At 39.5% G+C, this 23,917-nt stretch overlaps 2 protein-coding genes across 2 annotated transcripts in view; one reads left to right on the top strand and one right to left on the bottom strand.

The window, feature by feature from the left end:
* The first annotated feature begins 756 nt into the window (after positions 1–756).
* Positions 757–2,994, top strand: LOC6584529 (neprilysin-1). Its single transcript, XM_032732528.2, has one exon. The coding sequence runs from the start codon at positions 794–796 to the stop codon at positions 2,759–2,761; it is 1,968 nt and encodes a 655-aa protein (XP_032588419.1). The 5' UTR covers positions 757–793; the 3' UTR covers positions 2,762–2,994.
* A 2,081-nt stretch (positions 2,995–5,075) lies between these two features.
* LOC6584527 (sex peptide receptor) overlaps positions 5,076–23,917 on the bottom strand; it is a 73,205-nt gene continuing 54,363 nt past the window's right edge. The window contains exons 3-6 of the mRNA XM_002010146.4: positions 22,746–23,498; positions 16,698–16,828; positions 13,670–13,731; positions 5,076–6,376 (exon numbers count right to left, since the gene is read on the bottom strand). Of these exons, the coding sequence (XP_002010182.2) occupies positions 5,647–6,376; positions 13,670–13,731; positions 16,698–16,828; positions 22,746–23,205 (1,383 nt within the window). The 5' untranslated portion in view covers positions 23,206–23,498 and the 3' untranslated portion in view covers positions 5,076–5,646. The remainder of the gene's footprint in view (positions 6,377–13,669; positions 13,732–16,697; positions 16,829–22,745; positions 23,499–23,917) is intronic.

Raw genomic sequence — 23,917 nt, 5'->3', positions numbered from 1 at the left:
TTATATGCAAGTTGCTAGGCGAATACTTTAACTTAGAACAAAAATTCGCTCACTTATTTTATTGATATTTTTTTTTTTAGAATATTTAAAAATTTGAAATAAAAAAATAAAATATAAAAACATATGAAAAGAAAAATGTTATTGCAAATTTTAAATATTATCTATAAGCGATATCAATGAAATCTATATGCATCTTGTTAATAAAGTGTTTTAGTTTATAAAAATTAAATAAATGAAATTAATATGAAAATATTTTAGAGTGCTTAAAAAAAAAAAAAAAAAAAAAAAAAAAAAAAAAAAAAAAAATAAACAAAAAAAAAAAAAAAAAATTAAAAAAATTAGATAAAGAGTCAAAATTCAAAAATAAGTTAAATGAATATGAACAACATAATTAAAGACTAGAAAATCAATTATAAGTAGTGCTGTTATCCTAAATTAATAGTATACGAAGGGTTAAGAGAACACTCTATCAAAAGTCAATCATAAAATTCTCAGATCTCTCCGATTTGCCATGCCAAACATTAGGCAAGTGCAGTTTCTCTCTCCCTCTTTCCTTTTCCCTCTCTCTCTCTCTTTCTCTTATTCACTCACTTTCTCTCTCTTGGCAATGTGCTCTGCCCATTAAGTCACGTCAGATCGTGTAATTCCTAACGGAATTGGGTCGATGACGTCATCGTCTGGCCGTGCTATCAAGCGGGCCATCTGTGTCAGCGTGAGCTGAGCTGCTTAGCTTTTCGCTCGCTATCAGCGCGTCGATCGCCAAACGACTTGGCGCAGTTCTCACGCGAATTCCATGTTCAACGTACGTGAACTGTGCAAGCTGCAGCTGTGGCTACCGCTTGGCCTGAGTCTGTGCCTGAGCCAGTGCCTCTGGCGGCCAATCCTCGCCAGCCATGCCCGGCTGCCCGTCTACATTCAGCGCCACATGAATGCCAGCGCCGATGCCTGCGTGGACTTCTATGAGCACGCCTGCGGGGGCTGGTCGCTGGCGCATGCCGATGACGTCTATGCCAGCCAGCTGGAGCAGCTGGACTACGAGTATCATGCAAGCCTGGCGGAGCTGCTGGAGCAGCAGCCCGGGCCGCAGGAGCCGCGCTTCGTGCAGCTGCTGCGCGACAGTTATGTTGCCTGCCGGCGCCTCGACAAGCGCTACGATGCGGCGCAGTTTGTGCGCTGGCTCGCCGAGTGGAGCAGGGGAGAGACTGAGAGTGAGACTGAAAGTGCGAGTGCGAGCGAGAGAGGGAATGGCAGTGCGTTGATACACTTGCTGAAGACCTACGGCCTGGGCGAGCTGCTGCAATACGAGAACGAAGAGGAGGAGGAGGAGGCGGAGGCGGAGGCGCTCAGCGATGCAGAGCAGCGGCTGCTGCAGCTGCAGTTGCCGTGGCCCAATCCGGAGGATTACCTGAGCGATGCAGGTGACTATGAGATGCTGACGCACGCGAGCTTCAGGCAGCTGTACCGTGAGCTGCAGCCGCTGGGCGTGGCCGAGCGCAGGCTGTGGAAGCAGCTGCACCGGCTGGAGCAGCAGCTCTGCCGCTGTGCGCAGCAGCAGGAGCAGGAGCAGGAGCAGATGAGGCCACTGATGCTCTGGCTACTGCCGTTGCCAGCTGCCAGTGCTAGGCCCAGTGCCACACGTCGGCCGGCCTATCTGAGCTGCGTGTCCGCGCTGCTGGCCGAGCAGCCGGTGTCGCTGCTGGCGGCCTATCTGCAGCTGCGGCTGCTGCGACTGCTGCAGCAGCTGCCCGCGCCGGCGTTCGGGCGGCAGCAGTGCGCGGCTCAGTCGCGCCAGCTGCTGACGCATGCGGCCGTGTGGCTGCTGCAGCAGCAAGTGCCGCACGCGCAGCGACACCACACGAACGACACAATGCACCAGCTGTTCGAGCAGCTGCGCCAGCAGTTCAAGCTGCAGCTGCAGGTCAATCGCAATCGGTTCGACAATGCCACGCAGAGCTTCCTGCTGCAGAAGCTGCAGCGCATGCGGCTGCGTGTGGGCGTGCTGCCCAGCGGCAGCCCGGAGCAGCAGCAGCAGCAGCTGGAGGAGCACTACGCGCAGCTGCAGCTGAGGGCCAACGACTACTACGGCAATCTGTTGGCCCTATTGAGGCAGACGCAGCGTTGGGCGGCGGGGGCTGAGGGCGAGGCAGCTGACGGGCTGTTTGTGGTGCAGTCGGACGGCTTTGGCAGCTATGCTTCTTGCTTTTTTCTCTTCTCGCGCAATCTGGTGGTGCTGCCGCACTCGCTGCTGGCGGCCAACCTGTACAGGTCGCATCAGCCGAAGGTGTTTACGCACAGCGGCCTCGGCTTCCTGCTGGCGCACGAGCTCTCCCACGGCTTCGATCTGAGTGGAGTGGTATACGATGGGCGTGGCAAGCTGGCCAGCAGGCAGCAGAGGCAGCGCCTGTCCTCGAATGCGCGTTTCGCCAACCAGAAGACTTGCCTGAAGCGACGCCACGCCGAAATCGCCGACGAGAAGTTCGCCGACCTGAACGGACTTTCCTTGGCCTACGACAGCTACTTCACGGCCCATTGCCAGCACAAAGAGGCAACGGGCGCCAGGTGTGGCACGGCGGTGCAGCAGCACTTCTTCCTTAACTTTGCCCAGTTCTTCTGCCGCGACGATCTGCAGCCTGAGGACACCAGCGAGCACGGCAGCAGTCGGCAGCGGGTCAACGATGCCGTCGCCAGCTCCCAGCACTTTGCGCGTGCCTTCGGCTGCGAGCGCAGTCGCCACAAACACCCGCTCTGTCAGCTCTACTAACTTGTGGTAGACTCTAGAGCACATTACTAATATACATATATACATATATAATGTATATCATATTATTATCATATTATTATATCATATAATCACTTGGATTCTAGTTGATACTTTCAGAGCTTGATTGAGGCGTTTATGTATTTAAATATAGTTTTTATATCATATATGTATATTTAAGGTAGAGTGGGCGAAGGTATCTGATATTAAAAATATTATTCATCTGTGAACATGAATCTACGTTTGTTTTTTGTTGCTCTTAGGGTCCTCAAGTTGACCTTAAAAAAATATTTAAAATATTTAGAATACTAAGCTAGTATTAACAAAGGAATATCTCAAATTTCTCGAAAACTGGTGAGTTAATTGGACCATTCATAAAGGCGTTATAGTCATAAAAAAAAGTACGTTGGTACGATGTCCGAGCGGAAATTAAAAAAAAATTTAAAAAAATATATTAAAACAAAAATAATAATAATAATAATAAAAATACTATAAAAAACAGTATTATATAAAAAAAAACTGTTACTTATCAGCAAATAAATAAACTAAACAAAATTAATTAATTAAAAAAAAGTAATAAACGATAAATAAAATAAATAAAGCTATTTAGAGCCCCATTTAAAAATTAAAATAAGGCTTGGTAGAACTTATAAGAAAAAAAAAAAATGTTAATAAAAACACAAAAACTCTTATTTACCAACAAAAAGGAAAAAATGATTAATTAATTAAAAAACAAATAAATGAAATAAAATAAAACCACGATCATATCCATACCTCAGCTCATCCGCTTCCTGATCAGGATTAAATATTTAGCTCAAGGTGTCATAGCCTCTGCTGCCTACTATATAATCTGAACAGTCCAAATGATTAGGTGAGCATAAGCTTCGGTAACAGACTAGCTGTGGGCGAATATCTTATTTTAAGTGCAGGGGAATTCTTTTTGGCTGGGGAAGTGCCCACCCGATTATTTCAATAAGGCATACAAAACATTTTAAAGTTTACACAGATTTTTTTTTATTTATTTCCATTCAGACAGAAAACTTGAAGTTTTTTTTTTTTTTTTTTTTTTTTGGTTTTGGTTTTATTTATACTTTCCCTTACGCCGCTAATTTACATACATTTAAAACATTTAAACTTGAAATTTGTTGTTTTATTTCTTGTTGTTTAAAATAAGTACTTGTACACAGACATATCAACATTGAATCGCTTTATTACTTATACAAATGTATATATGTATATAGGTATGTATGTATTTGTGTATATATGTATATGTATCTAGGCAAAAAAAAAATTACTATAACTATTAAATATCAATGAATACATATATATGCATACATATATTTGGATATTCATATATGTACACATACATATATATTTAATTTATATTTATATATAATTTATATATATATATATATATATATATTGTTTTTTCCATACTTTCTTTCATCAATTGTGTATTCGTGAAACTTATTGTTTGTCAAATTTCGAAATTCGTTTTTCTTTGAAAATATTTTGACTGTCATTTAAATTCGTGAAACTTTGGGGCTCAAAAGGTTTACGAATTTAAATGAGTTTCTGCGAAATATTTTCGTTCGTGGGTTTTTTTTGTTTTGTATTTAATTTTAACTTATTATTTTTTTTTTTTTAGCTTAGTTCAGATTAGTGCTTAAACTTTAATTAGATTCTCGTTTTGTTTGGACAACAACTCGCACAAAAATAAACTTTATCCGATGTAAATACATTAGAGCTATGCATACATAGATCAGTTTGTTTTCCTTTTCGGTTTCTCCTCCATTTCCGTGTCAATTAATTCCTGTATTTCATTTTTGTTTTCTATTTATTACAATAATTTAACTTAATTTTAAATATTTATTTTGTTCACTATTTTTGAAGAATTTCAAAAGATTTCTGATAAGCTATATGTATATACACATATGTATATGTTTGTATGTAAGTACATAGCTAAGGTTTGTGTATATATGTATATAAGTAGATCAGTTTTTATTTCGTAAACATTTTTATTTCAATTTATGTTTCATTTCTAGTAGAGTGAAATGCATTGTGAAACATTTACAGTTTTATTCGCTTTTGTAGTATTATATATATTTTTGTTTTTATTTTTATTTTATTACTAATTTGGTTATATTTAAAATTCATTTTATTTTCTTGATTTTTTATTTGATTATTTTAGTTTTAATTTATTTTTTTTATACGTGATACACATTCAATAATACACACGGCAATAGGTTTTTAACTTTATTATTATTATTTTTATTTTTATCCCTATGTCAACTAGAACAAACATTGAACGTCTATAAGATCTGTACTTGTTGCACTTGAATAGTAGAAATTTTGTTTTTGTATTAAACTGTGATCAAAGTTGTTTATGGTATTAGTATTGGTATTTAGTTTAGCTGGTTATCCCATCAGTAGAGTCCATTCCATTTTCCATAGACAGATATCTCGCTGCTGTTCGGTTGGCTCAACTAGTACCAAACTAACCAAATGGAACTTTATCGCTTTTATTTGTAATTAGAGTTGGTTTGAAACCAGAGTATTCGCACTTTTTGTTTATTTATTTTTCTCTCTCTCTCCCCCTCTCTATAATTTCATAAATCCCATTTTTCTTAGACAATTCGCTCCTCGGCTATGATTTCCATGTTGCTCGTGCGACGCTGCTGAAAATGATGATGATGATGTTGATGATGTAGATGCTGATGCTGATGCTGCGGCGCTTTGCTGATTGCCTCCGACGCGTTTAGGCCGGAGCCATCGGCAGCGGCTGCGGCTGCGACTGCGGCAGAGGCAGCGGCGGCGTTGCACGTACAGACCGCTGCGCTGCGATGCTGATCGGTGCTGCCACGCCGCGGCACCAACATCACCAATTACTAGAGGACAGTCTCGTTGGTGTTGGTGCAGGTGCGTGGGCCATTCACGATCGAGTACTTCGACGAGCTGTCCTTCTTGCCGGCCATGCGACCCATGAAGATCTCCTTGAAGGTCTCGCGAAACTGGCGCGACATGCCGCAGTAGATGCCAAAGTTGATCGGATAGCTGAGCACCAGAAAGAAGTTGGTCAGCAGAATGAAGACGTTGGCGATGCCATAGTCGAGGAACTCGATGATCAGCGAGCTGACGATGTGCATGGAGGTGACGACGGCAATGGGTATTTCGGCAATCAGAAAGACAGACACAACCACAATCAGCATGAGGGTGGTGCAGTTGGAGTCTCTCAGCTTTTTGCACTCCTTCTTCCGGTTCTCGCGGAAGAGCAGCTTGCGCCGCTCCTGCGCCTGCCGCAGCGCCGCAAACAACAAAATGTTCAGGGTCACCAAAATGATGCACGGCAGCAGATTCACGAATAACACCCGGAACAGATAGTAGCTGGTGTAGTACAGATCGACGCCGATGTAATCGTGCACCCAGAGCGACGTCTCCAGGTGGCACACCTCTGTCTCGTTGCCGTTCCACTCGATCTGAACGGGTATATAGGTGCGGTCGAAGAAGCGCGGCAGCTGGTGCAGAAATGCCAGCAACGCAATGTAGAAGGTGCACCGCTTCACGCGCGGCATCGTGCACCAGGTGCGTGCCATCGGTGCATGGCACACGTAGATGTACCTGAAATGCAATTAATAGTATATATATGAGATGTATATATATGAGATATATGAGATTTTCTTGTAGATGTCGACAACTTAAGCTAGAATGTGGTGTGGCTGTATTACGATCAAGCATTTCGAGGATACTCAAGAGAGCACTCAAATGGGTTTATATTTACAATACTTATTTATTATTTATTAGAGATTGAAGATATCTAAAACTGAGATTAACTTGAGAACTAAGCACAGGCAACTGGGTTCTTCGGTTTAGGGTCTATAGATGAACTGAATATCAAAGAAAGGTAACTCTAGTAGATATATAAATGTTAGACGAATTTGAAGTCTGTAATTGTTCAGCTTTAGCAAGATATACTGAAAGTTAAATTGTAAAGTACAGTAGTATCAGGTTATGACGACTTAAGAGACTTATACGGTTATAGCGCCTTCCGTGTATAACGACGGTCCCTTGAGCGTCCCTATAACAGGATTCTACTGTATTTGATTTTGCCTGAATTGACCTGTTCGCCCTTCTAGAAACTAATGGAGTTCAGTTTTGACGACTCCGCTTAAAGCGTAGAGCGTAGAGCGGCGGTCCCTTGAGCGTCGTTATAACCGCATTCCAATGTATATACATATAATGTTAATGAAATAATATACAAGAGCCTAGAACTGCAAAACGAGATGTTTGATATATTTATATTGCTTGCAGGGAATAGCTGCAAACATCATACTCTCTCGCTCTGAGCAAGCAAACATCATACTCTCTCACTCACAGAGCAAGTGTTCCATTCACTTTTATTTTCTGATGAGCGCCTTGAGTTGAATTGTTCGTGTGATGGTCTTTTAACGAACATCGTTAGGGAGAGAAACGATTGACGATCGCACACTTTGGCTCAGCAACTCAATGGTCTTTACATTCACAATGTGAATTTTACATACAACATGCACATACTATATATACGCTATTGATGTGCTTTTCGAGCGCAACTATCGCATACATACCAACACATATGCAAAAGACTTTTTGCTCAACTGAACCAAACAGGCGGAGAAAAATTAGAGCTGAGAAAAAAAAGGTTCTGTCCTAATGAACTCGTTGAAGAAACGTTGCAATCGGGTGCCCTCTGAGTCCTTTCTAAGAGAGTGAGCAAAATACACTTATTTGAAGACATCAAGAGCTAATCAACTGATATTTGCCAGCTATGGTGATATAGCATTCGGATGTCGATTTTCTTGTTATTTTCCAGCTTATAGAACCAGCCGAAAAACGAAGACCTATCTTTATCAAGTTACATACAATATAATATATTTAACTAAGTGAGTTAAGTTAAGACTTTCGACAATCTAAGGAGGCTGGAGAATCTAGTCAGACATTCAAGGGGAGAACCTAACCAGTTGAACAGATTTAATTCAGTTTATATTCGGACTAGAGAGAGTTTAGACCTATTGTTCCAAATTGTATAAAATATATTATTTCATTGAACACAAAGTTGTTATATATTCACAAGAACCCAACACAGCGTCCCCAATCACTAGTACTCTAGTGTGGGAGCGCTTAACTTATATAACATATATATGTACATATATAATATATATATTTCTTAGCTTCTCACTACAAATACATATAAGGCTTATACTAAAAATTGTCCTACAAATCGGGAATAAATAAAATGATAAGACGACTCTAGAGAAGTGAGAGAAATACAAGAAGTATCCCATACAAATATACCATGCTTCAAGCTTGCTCCAGCTTATTGGCTAATCAAGTAAATAATCTGTAATGGCCATCGAAATTGAGCTGGAAAGTGCGTGAATGAAATTATCTTCAGGCTTCAATTATCGATTTAAGAGCTCCGTTTCGCATAATGATCAATGCCTATCGATTATTCCCTGCCATAGGCCTGCATTGAATGGAGCTGAGTTAACAGACTCTAAAATCTAAATGCGATGCACAGATGCTTATTAAGTGCTTCAAGTGCTATTCTTCAGTTCTTGGCCAAATTTCGGGAGACGCTTTCAGAGCTGTGAGCTAGTCGCATGCAAATTTGATACATTACATTCGTAGCAACACGCACACTTAGACACGCACACACGCACACACACACAAACACACACACACTCAGACACGTGCATATATGTATGGTGCTTGAATGTGAAATGGTGTGTGGCGCATGCAGTGTCTGGCAATGGATTTTATTCATGAAATGTTATCCGAGCTGAGGCATAAAAGCGCCAGGACTGCCTCTGCACATTTGCCTAATATAATTTGATGGCCCAGCCAGCGCCAGCGCCAGCGCCGACGCCGAGGCCGAGGCAGAGGCCGAGGCAGAGCACTAACCCAATTTGGTTCGCCTCGGATTTATGATGGCAACGTGTTGACAATATTCCCACGCACCCCCCCCCACCAGGCCAAGCCCCATCAATTGACAGCCAATCGACTTGGCAGGTGAGACCGCACCGGGCAATCAAAGCCAGATCTAAGGCCAAACCTAATCAACTCTTGGCGCTAGCTAATTTCATAATTTCGTAATTTCCTAATTTTAATCATTTTAATAATTCGCGTCATTTTCGCAAAGTACTCTCGCTCGCTCGCCATGCCAACATTGAGCGCGCATGTTGCCGAGATTAAGAAAACTTTCGGTCGCGACTTTTGGGCAGCTTTTTAGTTTTAGTACTTGAAGGTCGTCCTCCCGCACCTACCTCCCACCCCCCTCTCTTTCCTGTAAGTTATTGTTGTGAGAGTATGGCTGCGCTAAGCTGCCACAGCTTAAGCTAGACTCTGTCTCTAAATGCTCTGCCTTCCGACTAATTTATGCGCATAATTATGGGCACGCCCATGCCCACGCCCACGCCCACATCCATGTCCATGTCCATGCCCACGCAGTGTCCTTTGCCGGTGCGCGTCTCGTTCTGGCTGCCATTTCAAAATGGTTTTCAATCAATCTTGCATTGAACCTTTGTCAAGCGGGGATTTCATTAAAGTTGAAAGCAATCGTAAACAAAGGACGAAACGATTGCGAGGCGTTTAGCCCTAAATGGAATTGATATTAATAATTGAATGAACAGCATTTAGCCACGCCCCACAGCCACGCTTGTGCCTCTTCGCTTGCCGCACAAAAGGCTTGGCCCGGGCGTTCATCTGCGATGCGGAATAATAAATCAACAGAGTAAACGCAATTCATCCAGCCAAATAATTAGTATGAGTAATTAGCATATTCCATTGAAGATGGATGAGCACAAATGTATTTAAAATGCGCCACGATAAACTAACACAGGACAGTTTCTCTCACAAAACGCCTGGCAGCCGAAGTAATTACTCAACTGATTTACGTTCAATGCGTCCTGATTGCGAGCGCTGAATGGGTACTTCGAATCACTCGGAGCTGTGCTCATTTGATTGAAACTTGAATTCGTTTCGTGATTTAGTCAACGACTCAGCTGAAATGGCTGCGAATGATGGCTTGCCACGCTCAACAGCCAGCAGTTCATAAGCCTTCCACTCTATTGAGTTGCTCGCGATTTTATGAGCCAACAGCCAACATTGTTTCTAACTCGACTATAAAATAATGTTGCTGCTTTTATTTTGACGACGATAAAAACATTATTGAAGAACTTTCATTCCGAATGCACTTGTTTAATACGAAATTCAGTAGAGTCCAATATAGATATATGTATGCACATATATAGTAGGTAATGTCTATCCTTCTGATATCAGAAATAGTCTCTGCTATCATCATAGAAATTGCTAGGAATGCCGTATGATATCTACAGCGTTTGTGTTCTCCTTAGTTGAAATAGAGAATGAGGACCTGAATATGCTTGAGTATATTAAGTATTTAATATATATGTATGTGTATTTAAAAATATATGTATTTTGAATTTATTTTGAATAATTCAATTTTTGAAGGGGTTTGCTTTTGTAGCTTAAGAAATCACGGCATTTAAACGGATTGATAAGTGGATGACGACTTTATGTGTCTTGAAATCACTTTTATTGTATTTGAGGAATTCAGGCATTGAGAATTATATTTTATTAAACTCTACTCGCATATTAAGGGTATAGGTAAGCTTTTAGAGCTTTCAGTCAAATCCGAAATTCACTATAATTACATACTACTGCAAATACTACTATTTCTACTATTGGTGCAAACCCTTCTAATTCTATTAATATTTTTGATTGCCTTAACTATAGTTTACTACTACAACTAGTATTACTTCTGCTAATATTTATATTTTATTTTCTACTATTTACCACCACCATTTCGACTATCATTTATTATTCTACTACTATTTCTACTACTATTACTACTATTTCTACTGCTTTTTAGTAGTGTAGACCCCACTAATTGTACTACCCTTCAAACTAGTACTACTTCTACCACCACCACTTCTGCTACTGTTTCTACTACTACTATTTCTACTACTTTTTCAATATTATTTACTACTTTTTACCACTACCATGTCTACTACTATTTCAGTATTATTTACTACTGCAACTAGTACTACTTCTACTTCCATTTACTAGCGAGACTACTAGTATTTAGTACTGCAGTGCGTTCTACTGCCACTTCTACTACTTTTACTAATATTTCTATATTATTTACTACCACCACTTGTACTACTATATCTTTATTATAGACTACTGCAACTACTACTACATCAATAATATTGTCTACTACTTTTCCTATTATTTACTACTGCAATTATTACTTTTTCTACTACTATTGCTACTACTATTACTAGACTAAATACTTCTGCTACTATTTATTCGACTAATAATATTTATACTACTACCACATTTTGTGCGCTGTATAATATACCATTTTTATTTTTATGAGCGTCTAATGCCATTAATAATGCTACTACTATTTCTTCTACTTATATTACTACATATGTATATTTTCCTTTATATGGCTAAAGCCATATTAAATTTGCTGTTAATCAATTTATCTTATCTCACATACTTACATACACACTTAAGGACACACACACAAAAACATACACACACACTTAGCTGGTTGTCACAGCGTTCAAATTGTTGTCTGATTCTTAGTTCTTTCAGTTAGCACACAAAAATCAAGTGAAATACCAAAAAGTTGACAGCAACGCAGCTGGACAACAAAAATGGCAACAACAACAACATTAACAACAACACCTACAATAACAACAATACTAACAGCAATAATAACAATAAACGTTGACTGTTTTATCGCGCTATTTGTCCTCGGGCAATTTTCAACGCATTTTACAAAATGTGAGCTGAGGGATGTCTGCTGAATGTGTCCCCAGCTACCATAGCGAATTATTTAGCTATTTGCTGCACACACACACACACACATGCACACTCACACCGCCAGAAACAGCGACCACTTGAACCGGTCCACATCGCATAATGGCCCAAATATTTATGACTATTTTTATATTGTAGAACATTTTCTTTTCTTTCTGTTGTTGTTTTTCTATTTTTCTTTTTTTTTTTTTCTGCTGCTCCTCAAAGTCCGTTTTTTTGTGTGGCTCCAAAATTTTCGGTGCGTTTTTTTTTTTTTTTTTTTTGTTATTTATTTACAGGCTGTAAAATTTATGATCCCACACATGAGTTAATAGAACAATGCGCCAGCCCTCAAGTGGCCCTTGCGCCGCGCTCGAGAGTTTTTAGATGTGAATCCGAATGGTTTTATACACAATTCACAAAGGTGCCTGGAAGGGGGCGTGGTGGGTGGGGTACACATTCACGATTTATGTTGCCAATTTAATACATATTAGTTGATTGTTTTTCATTCGGTTTTTGTTTTTAATATACATAGAGGCAATATGCATATAAAACATTTACAGCATTGACTGACCCTCGCACACGGACTGAGTTTATTTATGGCTTTGCATCCAAAACAATTTGAACAGCCTAAGCCCAGTTGACACTTGGCTTGGAGCAGCCAAAATATAAAGAACTGTTTCTTGATTGCATTATGTGACAGTCAGATGTCATAAATTTGCAAAATTAAATTATAGACTTCACATTTTAGTCGAAGAACGTTTTCTGTTGCCTGCACTAGCGAAAAGCTTAAATGGAAATTGGCCCATGGACATTGGCCAACAGTTTATAGCATGCAAATTAGAGGCAATTAACTGTTGTTGATGGCATTTAGATTTGTGTTGTGCTTGGGTTGAACATATTCATTGACAAATATTAAATTAATGGCAAAAAGGTTTTAAATCTTGAAAATAAACAAAAAAAAATAAAAAAAAAATTGGTAGCTGAAAATTTTAAGACACTGTAATCAATCAGAAGAGAAAAGGGTAAAAATATCAAGTAGGACGAAATTTGTAGCTAATAAATTTGAAAATTAAATTTCCCAACTGCTCGCTTTAAATTTCTGCTTTCACTTTGACTAGAGAGCAGAAATTAGAAGTGAGAAATTGGGAAAATATAATTTAGTAGAATTAAATGAAAAATACAAATTTGCTAATAAAATATATTGTTAAATTTATTTAAAAATACTTCAGAAAAATATAAAAAAAAGAAAAAATAAATAAATAAAAAAAACATTAAAATTGCAATTTAAATCTACATATATATTAATAATATTTTTAAAATATATTGTGTAATTAATTTGTAAAATATTTCAGAAATATATATATAAAAAAATTATATTTACAAATGTCTCAGAGTTATTTAAAAAATTTTAAAAAATATTATTAATATTTAATATATACAATAATTTCTTTGATTAATATTCTATCGCTTTTTTTTTTTTTTTTTTTTTTTTTTATCGTTTAAGCTGATGAGCAAAAAAGTAGGCAACAAAGGCAGGTTAAAAGAGATTTGTAAAACAAATGCGATTGATTGACAGACACCCACCCACATACACACACACACACACACACACACTGTAGGAGTATATGTCATGTTTATAGCCATTGGCAGAGACAACACGCACATTACTCATACGACGCGTTAACTGGACGAAAGACGGCTCTAGCGAATCAGGCCGGATTTTCTTATATTTCGTTCGTTCATTTTTTGTTGTCTCGCGCATAATTTGTATGGCAAAGACAGCGCTGAGTGTATTGGCAACACGACAGCCAACGTGACCGACTGAGCACAGCTGATTTATTATCCCCTTGACAAGTCAAGAGCTCTCACAGTCAGTCAGTCAGTCCGGCAGTCAGTGAGCCAGAGTAAGTCAGTTGTTGGATGGCCTGCACCAGAGTATGAGCACGAGCATGGACGACGACAGTTGATGAGCGAGTGATATTTAAACATGTGCGAGTGAAGGAAAGAAAGTCAAAGTAAAAGTATTTATTACATATTTACCTTTGCACGGCCAGGGCCAGAGTCAGCCAGACGGAGATGGTGTGACACATGGCGGGCATGATCTGTAAATAAAGATAAGAGAATAAAGCCTTAAGAACTGGCAGAAAGTAGGCTGAATACATAAAGCTGGTCATGCTGGGGAATATGAAAGTAACTCATTTGAAATAAATTCGTTTGCAAAATTATAATTTTATGATAGAACATTATAAAAGTTTCTTGTTTTATGCATCATTATCATGTATTTAAAAAACTCTTGACTGGCTTTGCTGGTAATATTTCATTTATTTATAAGTTAGCTCCACATATCGCGATTTTTATTATTTGTATTCATTTATTCATATTAAATTAAACATTTTTTATAGAATATTTGGAATATGAGACTCAGACTTTATTGCTTTTTCTATTGTACTATGTATATGCTATATTTATATGTATTGTATACATATTTGTATGTACAGTAGAATCCCTATAATTCGAAATAGCTAGGGGAACAGTTTTCTCTCGAGAATTATTGACAATGAATTCCTTTCGATTTATGGCAATTTTCGATATAGTGGTGTTTGCAGTTTCAAAAAAGTCTGCATTAGAGGAAAAGTGTAATAAAAAATAATAGTAATGAAAATAAGTAGGGAAATCCTAATCTTCTATAAATCCATTGCAGACAGCTTAAGGCCAAAGCGATTTATTTGTATCAAATGTCGATATTAAGATTCAAGTGCAGTTTCGATATTCCACCTGCTTATCTAGGAGTCATTGAGTTACCATGAGGATGCCAAAACAGGAATTTTCATTAATGATCTAACTACATTTAGATCTAAATACATTTAGGCTTAGATATATGATAATCAATTGGCAAATCCTGTTGAATATTGCAGACACCAACTGTTATTGATGACTGAAAAAAGTTTTGATATACATGTAGTTATGGGAAATAGTATTAATCCTTCTGAAATAGCATCAATCCTTCTATCGGTTTAGGCCAGATTTCAACTTTTACAGTTCTCTATGAGCTGAGCTTTAAATCGCGTTAATTAAATTGCATCAAGTTCAGTGCGCGAGCATTTGAAATGCTCTTAAAGCAGTACAGCACTATTCTCCGTCTCTGTCTCTCTCAGTCTTTCGGTCTGTCGGCATAAAGTGCTGGCAGCGAAAAGCTGCTGTTAGTCAATGCATGTTGCAGCTTACATGTTGTTCAACACGCACATAACTGAGTGCATTCTATGCAGCAAACTGTGGCCTAATCCGATTTATGTGGATTTAGCTAACAACTCGGCGAGAGATAAACACAAGCGCAACTGCAATTACAGCTGCCAGCGAGTCTAGTATCAGTTGTTGTTGTTGTTGTTGTTGTTGTTGGTGTTGCTGCTGTTTGTGAGAGCTTGTTAAAGAGACGAAGCAGCACTCGGCTGGCACATTAACATGACCATTAAAACGCGCCGTCCGTGCCTTTTTCGAGCGGCACATAAATTGCGAGGGAAATGTAACGAAGATGTCTTCAAGTTTAGCTGCAATGGTCGCCTGGCGGTTATTACAGCCTTTGTGTATGTGAGCTGAATTTTATGGCCGTCATACGCAGATAGCCGGAGACATGGCCGGAGACACACGGCCACTCCAAGTCGACGCCGCCAACTACTCAAGTCAACCCCGAATCCCGAATCCCGAATCCCGAACCCCGAACCCCAAAACGCCTCCGTCACATGCTCATTCCCATGCTGTTTGGCTGGGGCAGAGCATGGGATTTTGGCTGCTACAAATCCCCTGGGAGTCAAGTCACAGCACGTAGCAGCAGCAGCAGCAGTAGCAGCAGCAGCAGGAGCAGCAGCAACAGCAGCAACAGCAGCAGCAGCAACAGCAACGGCGACAACAATGGGGCACATCTTATCAGCTCGACACTACTCCATTGAAATGAGTAAACAGTTTTGCTTTATGCCGCCATCTTTCAGCATCTCGGGGCCCAACCCCTTTAGCCGGCGACACACCTTCATCAGCTGCTGCTGCTCTAAACGAGCGCCATAAATTGAAAATGTTGATTAATCAAGGCAAACGTGCGACAACGGCAACTTCGCGGGCGAAAAAAAAAAAAAAAAAAAAGAGAAATGAAATGAGGGAAAGCGTGAGCACGGAGAGTGCAAACGAAGGAATGAGGGAATGAATGAATGACTGAATACTTTGAATGAGCGGGTGGCTGGCTGACTGACTGAGTGGGTGAGTGGGTGGGTGGGTGGCTGACTGGCTTGGTTAGTTTGTTTGGTAGTCTGCCCACTCGCTTTTGACACTTCAGTTAGTTTGTGGCAGTTGGCAGCTTGCATAAAAACTTGCGCCTCTATCAACTTTTGGTCTTTCATTATGCTGACAGAAATGACACGAACGAACACACACACACACACACACACACAGTGAGAGAAACAAACATAAACAAAGTGCAAACGTAACGTAGCAGCAAATGCGATAACGATAACGATAACGATACAACTAAGGGTGGCTGGCTATAATAACGGTATTCGCAGCACTGAGAATGCCTACGCGTCATACATCAGCAACATCTACAGCAGCAACAGCAGCAGCAGCAGCAGCAGCAGAGACAAAGGACGCCAACTTGCAGTCAAGCATTTTATTTAGGTCAATGAGCGTCTATATGAGCCCCTCTTATTGCCCCGCCGCTGTCTCGCCCCTCCACTGTTAGCCAACCTGCCATCCTGCCGAGGGGTCACCTTTCGCTGCCGCCCTAAACAAACCCCACGCGCTCTACTCCAAAAGTAACCCTCTTGAACTTGCCCAAGCAATTAAAAGATGCTGCTCTTCTTCTTCGAGCTCCTCTTCTTCTTCATCTTCATGCCCATCTTCGTCTTCTTCTTCAGTTTCATCTTCATCTTTTTCTAGTTCTATGGTAAACAACACGAAACTGAGCCGCGTGCCCATTCGTGGTTTTTGTTTTTTGTCGTTGAGGTTTTTGTTTTTATTATTTTTTCTTTTTTTCTTTTTCTATTTGTTCTATTTTTTTTAGGGTTTTTTTTTTTGTTTTGTTTACCTCATTGAAAATGCTGTAGACCAGACACATGGAGGCCGGATGCATGGGCTTGTAATGATTGCCAAATGTGTACATATACCAGAGGCCAGGAGCGGGGAATGCCACCGTCAGCAGATCGCAAATGGCCATGCCTGCAAAGTAGAGAGAGAGAGAGAGAGAGTGAGAGGGAGTGAGTGAGAGTGAGAGTGAGAACAAACAACAATGTGACAAATTGGATTAGAGTGTGGATAAATGAACAATGACCAACCCATAGTTTGGCTTAAAAACACGTTTGGCCTTTCCTAATTTGACCCCTTGGCCAGGGTTCCATTTAAGCCATTTACTGTCCGCTTTCTGCTTAAGTTAACTAATTTAGTTTTGATGTTGGCCATCGGGCAGCTTTGTCTTGCGAATAATCAGATACTTAATTACGTAGAAGAGCAGAGCAACATTAATAATAGACCATAGACTCTGTTTATTGATATCATAATTTATAAACTTTTCGGCATTAGTTTGATCCGATATCCCCTCTCCAAATGTGAGAGGAGTATATTGGCTTTATGGTATGTGTGCCGTGCTCCATCAACTTGCTTCTCTTAAAGCTAGACACTTGAAATTTCAATTATATTATTGTTTATCTAAGCCCAGGCTTGTATACATTACAGCATATACATACATATGTATATGTATGTGGGGCATGGCAAGTTAAGTGAGGTTATGCTGCATCTGCCACAGCTTACGAGCTTAACTCGAGTACGTTATTGTTCAAGAAACTACTATATTGAATAGAGCTGCAGCTTGCAGCTTACTGCTGCTTCTTCCTTTATATTTGACAACGCCCCACCGCCTCTAGTTACAAACTCAAACTGATTTTATTGCAGTTGACGAGGAGAGCAGGAGAAGCAGGAGAAGCAGGAGAAGCAGGAGGAGCAGAAGGCGCTTATATGCATGCTCTTTCTCTCTTTTACTTATTCTATACGCAATGCAGTAATTGAATTGACTTAAAAGTTAGTTTAGACTTCTATTGATTAGCTCAAACTCGAAAATTTAGCTCCTTCATTAGGGCTTCTGTTATTAAACCTTTTACATTTCTTCATTTACATTCCTTTAACATTTGCGTCATCTATAACAGTTTTTCTCCTGCCAATTTTAAATAAAATATTTCTACAATTTTATAGCTTCAGAGTTCTTTCATTAAATTATGCCGACCAACTTGAATCTTTCATATTTTCTTCCGTTTACTTTCCTTCAACTTTTAACTTTTACATTTTATCTACAAGTGTTTCTCTCTCTCTCTGTCTCAATCTGTGTTGCTTTCTCACCCTCAAATTTCGAAGTACTTGCTCTACAATTTAGAGCCTTACTGGCCGTCTATCCGCATGAAGCACTTGAATAACAGACTTATCGCACAACTGAATTGACCGCAAAACAAGTTTTTAATGCCATGTTGTGACAGTTACAGGAACAAAAAAAAAAAAAAAAAAAAAAAAAATTCTAAGGAAACTAAAAATAAGTTAGTTTTGCAACTAAAAAGCTGCTGACAAGGCAAACGTGACGCGATAAACAAAGAGTCGCATAACTGAATAATAGAATAAAAGACTCGCTTTTAGCATTTTCTTGCCAAGGTTGGCCAAAAGGGCTCGACGGCTGCATTCATGCTTGGTTATTCCATGCATACATAGTTACATCATTTTGTCGAGAGTTGAAATAGTTTTCTGTAAGCTGCTTGAGAAGTAGTTTATGAAAAAATCGCATTATATAGCAGGGAAACTTTCAAACGAAGATTTTTCGATTTTTATATATTTTAAGTATGCTGAGTGCTGATTTATTTTGATTCTTTTTTTTTTTTTTTTTTTTTTTCAATAAAACAACGAGTTCTTTTTTAGAACAGACTCTGTTCAGCTTTTCACATTGTGAGCTGTCAAGTCATTTGGGAAGCATCTAAATTGCCATGAAGTAATTTTATGAAGTAAAATTATGAAGTAACGTGTAAGAGTGACACTTGGAGCATTAATTTGTAAGAGCGGAAACGTTGATATGCTGTCCCTACCCTCACCCTCACTTATTGTTAATATGCTCTCCCTGCCATCACCCTCACTCATGGTACGCTCACTGCAGCTGAGTAGTTGAGCAATAAAACCACTGTGAAATTGAATGAGCGAGAACTCAAGCTGCTATAAATACCTTCAGAGGTTTGATTGCCACTCTAACAGCTGGGCTAGATAGGCGACTTGGGTTTGTTCTGCCCGTAACGGTGCTTAGAGAAGACTTAGACGCCTTCACTCTCAAGATATGGTCAAATAAATAAATAATTTAAATAAATAAAAATATCTTAAATGTGATAATTAAAAAATTAATTTAATAAAATAAATAAAAAAAAACACTAAAAATAGATTTATATTTAAATTTATATAAACATATTTTAAATATATAAAAAAATATAAATAAAAATATTTCAAGTATACATATATTTTAAAATTAAATTAATAATAAATCAAATAATACAAAAGCATTAATTAAATTAATTAATAAATTAATGGAATGCAAAAAAAAAACAAAAAAACTAACTACTAAAATATAAATAAAATAAAAAAATTAAATAAATTGAATTTATATAAAAATATTTTGAGTATATGTATAAATAAATAAAATGAATAAAATTATACATATATAATTGAAATACATAAATAATTTAAAGCAAATAAAATATATAAAAAATAATATTAATTAATATTAATAAAATAAACAAAATTGCCTCAAATTTATAAATTATTTAAATAAATACAAACATTCTATTTTTTAATCATAAATATCATATTTATGCATATTGGCAAAAAGTTTCAGAATGCAGTTGAATCAAATATTTTCCACGGAAGCCGAATGACAGTGTTTGCGTGGCTAAATAGTGGAATCTGTAATTCAATAAGAAAATTGTCAGCTAACAGTGTTCTAAAGGAGTCAATTAAATAAATAGATGCTTTAATTGGTTGCAGCCATGCTTCAGCAGCAGCAGCAGCAGCGGCAGTAGCGGCAGCAGTCGCCACGATGGGCTAATCAACTTTGTGTTTTATTTGTATTACATTCTACTTGGCTGCTGCATTAAAGTTCAAGTTCATCATACGCCCCGTGTGACGGGAACGTTAACGACAAAGTCGCTCCGCTGCCACTTCAACTGCTCACGAACGGCGTGACTGACTGCGTGACTGACTGCGTGACTGACGGACATTGTCTCTCGACTATTCTGCAACGGCGACCTTTGCTCCACAGGGGGTTTCATGTTCAATTCATGTTCAGTCAACTTCTTGTTGCCGTTGCCGTTGCCGTTGCTGTTGCTGTTGCTCTGCAGCTAGCTTAAGTCAAAGTTCATTTCATGTTTGGACTGCTGTCATTTATTGTCGCTTAGCTCGCCTCCTGCTTGTCACCATTGCTGGCAGCCAAATGCGATTAGCCGCGTCCGGCCCCTGCCCCTCAACGCGCATTCAATGCGATTAACCCATTGACAAGCAGCGAGGGATGGCATGCCACAGTTGACAGTTGTTGGTTGTTTGGTGTTGGTTGTTATTTTTTTTTTTATTTTTTTTTTTTTTTTTTTTTTTTTGGGTTGTTTTGGCATGGACGAATATCAAAAGGCAAATGACACGGCTTATGAGCGGCTGTTTGTGGCTTACATTGTCTTATGCTCAACAGCGAACAAATTTCTTCTCTTTTTCATTTCGCGAACAGTTCTGGGCGCTTACGTAATCTGCGGCTACAAATTGCATTGCACACAGTTCAGTGCCGGAAATTGAATTACCTCGCCACTGATATCTCTGGTGGCCCACACTCACACTCACAGGCAGGTCCTTAACCCCACTGGCACCCGTTTCGCTGGCCAAGCGACTTTTCATAAATCAGTGGCAAGTGGCACATAGCACAAAGCTCCCCGATTGCCAGCCAGGCAGACAGGCAGCCAGCCGCCTAGTCAGTCAGCCATTAGCATTACACACGCTATTAGAATATCTCAGCATTACTTGAAGTTGCGGCACGCGGAATGCGTGCCACAGTCAGCCGGCTGTGGGGCGTGGGGGGCGGACCCAAATGTGGCACGCACATTGCCAGCTATTTTGAAATCTCGCAAAACTTCTGCCTGATTTAACATTGTGACGCATTAAATGGATCCGCGCGTGTGCTGGGACAGCGATGAGGGGCCCCAGCACTCTGCACAGATGAAATGACATGGAATAAAAAATAAGTAATAATCATAAATATGTTTAAGAGGCCGAGCGGGGCGAGAGGGCTGCCTGGCTGGCTGGCTGTTTCACTGGAACGAGCTTGAAGCGATTACACTGGCGCAGGCCTTGTCCTTGAAGGACAATAGAAAGCAAATCCTTTGCAATCACAATATCGATTTATCGATCAGTGTGCGTTAAATGCTTTTTAAGACTCTGCCTAGCCTCGTCGTGCGTAGTGACTAACAATGTATTCAAATTGAATCAAATCAAATAGTAGACCTATATGATTAGGTCCTAGGGTGCTGGCCCACCACAGGGCTGGATATCGTGGTCTGATTTGTCATGTGAGCCGGCAGTCCAAAAGGATTCCATCCAATTATGACAGGAAGCATTTCAAGTCACTTGAGTTTGATATTTTTTAGTACAAATTGTATGCTGTATGAAGAACGATCTCAAACTCGTCCTGTTCCGGCTCACAGCTCTCTATAAAGCACCATTCGTATTCGTACTGTCAGCATCCAGTGCAACTTCCTTTACTCTATGTCAGAATGTAGACACATCTCAAGGGCATCCGATTCAGACATAACAGAAAAAAGTTTCCTCTCAGGCATGCAAGCAGGCATGAATTAATGATTGACTACCTGACTGAGTCAATTTCTAATTATTTAAGCTGTTTTGCTTGTTCTCGATTAAAATTTCTTTTATCAAATTTTTTGTTTTCTTTGCTATTTTAAAGTAGCTTTAATATTTTTAAGAGCAAAGTTCTTATTTCGAATTACTTTCTGTGTTAGCAAGTTCTTCCCAGTTGTTTTTTTTTTACCTGTAAATTATGCCTCTTTCCCAGTCTTGTTTTACCTGCAATTCCCCCTCTTCCTTTAATGATTCACCATTAGCACGCCTTATTAATTTATGTGTACTCACTCTGGCATGTGCTCCATATATTGCATCAGTAAAAAGTCTTGGCAATATTTTTGAGTACATTGCCTTTAAATACGAGTCAAGTAGACGCTTTCTACGCGATTCTCATGAATCTTTATGTTGGTAAAAATATTGTATATTTTGTAAACTTGAACTCTTAGAATCTGTAGCAGATACAAAGCTTCATTCATTTTTGTTAACGGTGTGCCGTTATAAATGGGGTTTCCATGTATTCCTCTTCTATGCGATTCTCATTAATCTTTGTGTATAGAAAAATATTCTTCAATAGCAACAAATCTTTAGTAATTTTTTATAAGGCACTGTCGTTAAAGCGTTTTCTCCTTTCTATGTGATTCTCACGAGTTTTGATTACCCTAAGTATATTGAATATTCATATGCGTTCACACTATGACTAATTCTTACACAATGAATAACTCGTCTATGACATTCTCTTACACATCAGCCCTACTTTCTATGCGATTCTCATAAGAATGATGAGCACTTAATGCATTTTCTATAAACTTCAACCGTGCTCATAGTTTGATTATGTTTCTTGCATACTATTGTCGCTCTATGGTATATATATTCTCATATATATACCATTGACCTCATACCAATTCTATTACAAACCATCCCTCTACAATTTTTATCGTACGATCTTCAATCTCTTCCTCTCCTCTTTCACCAATAATTCAATCAATATTTGTTTCCTTCCCATTCCTCGTACTCAGCTGAGACTTGGCAACCTGTTTGAATGCCTCTTTGAACTCTAAACGCCAATTACGCTCGCTGATATTAAATAACACACTCAAAGCGGAAAAAAAAAGTCAGTTGGCAAAATTCAAGCTTTTCGCCGCACTGTAATCAATAATCGAATACCGTGTTTACTTATGAGCGATGATGATGGCTTATAAATTGCTGTGGGTGGCGTGGCACTTACCCATTAGCACAAAGTTGGTGGGCGTGGCCATGCTCTTCTTGCTGAGAACGAGCACAATCAGCGAATTGGATATGATGGTCAAGAAGAGCAGGAAGGGCATGCAGTAGCCATAGAGCGGCAGGGCATAATCCAATGGCGAATCGCAGGTAAGATTCCAGTAGGTTATATTACTGTCCATTTGGCGGCACTCGGTGCTCGCCAGATGCTGCTGATAGGAGGCATAGTCCAGACTGTCGTTCATGCTGGTCGCATAGTCCACCAGCAGAAAGTGCGTCTCATTCAGGCTGCCCGAACCAACACGTTCGGTTGCTGCCGCTGCTGCTGCTGCGGCTGCTGCTGCTGCAGATGTGTCCTGGGCGACGGCACGTGCTCCGCTGGCCGAAGCGCTCCACTGATAGAGCACGTCCGTGGCGGATATATCGTAGGAATAGACGGTATTGTTATCCATGCTGGATGCCATGGCAACAGCTCTTTAGATATGCGCTTGCTGCCGTTGCTGACCTTGCCACTAGTTCAATTAGCAGAGCTCGATCAGCGCTTTTAGCCATATGCTATGGGCCATCATATCGAGTGCTATATCCAACTTATATCACTTGCGCAGAGCAGAGCTGTTCACTGTACTCGTTGTTGTTGTTGTTGTTGTTGCTGCATTCATTCAATGTGGCCAAAAGATGCTTTTATCTTTCTTTTATTTTATTTATTTTTTATTTTATTTTTGTGAACTGCGCGCTGTTGTTGCTTCCTTTTGTTCGTCTGCAAAGAAAGAAATCAATTTCGGTTGAAAATACTTTTCACAAATAAAACTCGATGTCGAAAGTTTTACATGTACGCATGTCTTTGGATTTGTTTGTGCTCGATGCCATTGCCGCAAGTCTGTGACTCGCTCTCATCTTCTTCTTCTTCTTCTTCTTCTTATTCTACATCAACTGCTGCTGATTTAATGACCCTTTCAAGCCGAAACTTTTCCCATAACCATGCCATATCGGGCGCAGTTGCTTGAAATCTGCGCTCAGCCCAATCAAGTTGATAAAACTAAACCAACAAATTCCGCCTGCCCCGCCCACTTTAATTGCTCGCATTGTTGTGGATGTCGCTTATTCAAATTATGATTCATGTGGCTAAGGAACACACAGTTTCGTCACAATAGATTAAATGTGTGGAGTAGAGCCTGC

This window comes from Drosophila mojavensis, unplaced genomic scaffold (genome assembly GCF_018153725.1).
Source record: "Drosophila mojavensis isolate 15081-1352.22 unplaced genomic scaffold, ASM1815372v1 contig_136, whole genome shotgun sequence".
In the NCBI taxonomy this organism is placed as follows: domain Eukaryota; kingdom Metazoa; phylum Arthropoda; class Insecta; order Diptera; family Drosophilidae; genus Drosophila; species Drosophila mojavensis.
This window is presented reverse-complemented; position numbering and strand designations above follow the sequence as displayed.

Excerpts from the sequence above, each read along its gene's own strand:
- LOC6584529 (XM_032732528.2), top strand. The coding sequence starts at position 794 with ATGTTCAACGTACGTGAACTGTGCAAGCTGCAGCTGTGGCTACCGCTT.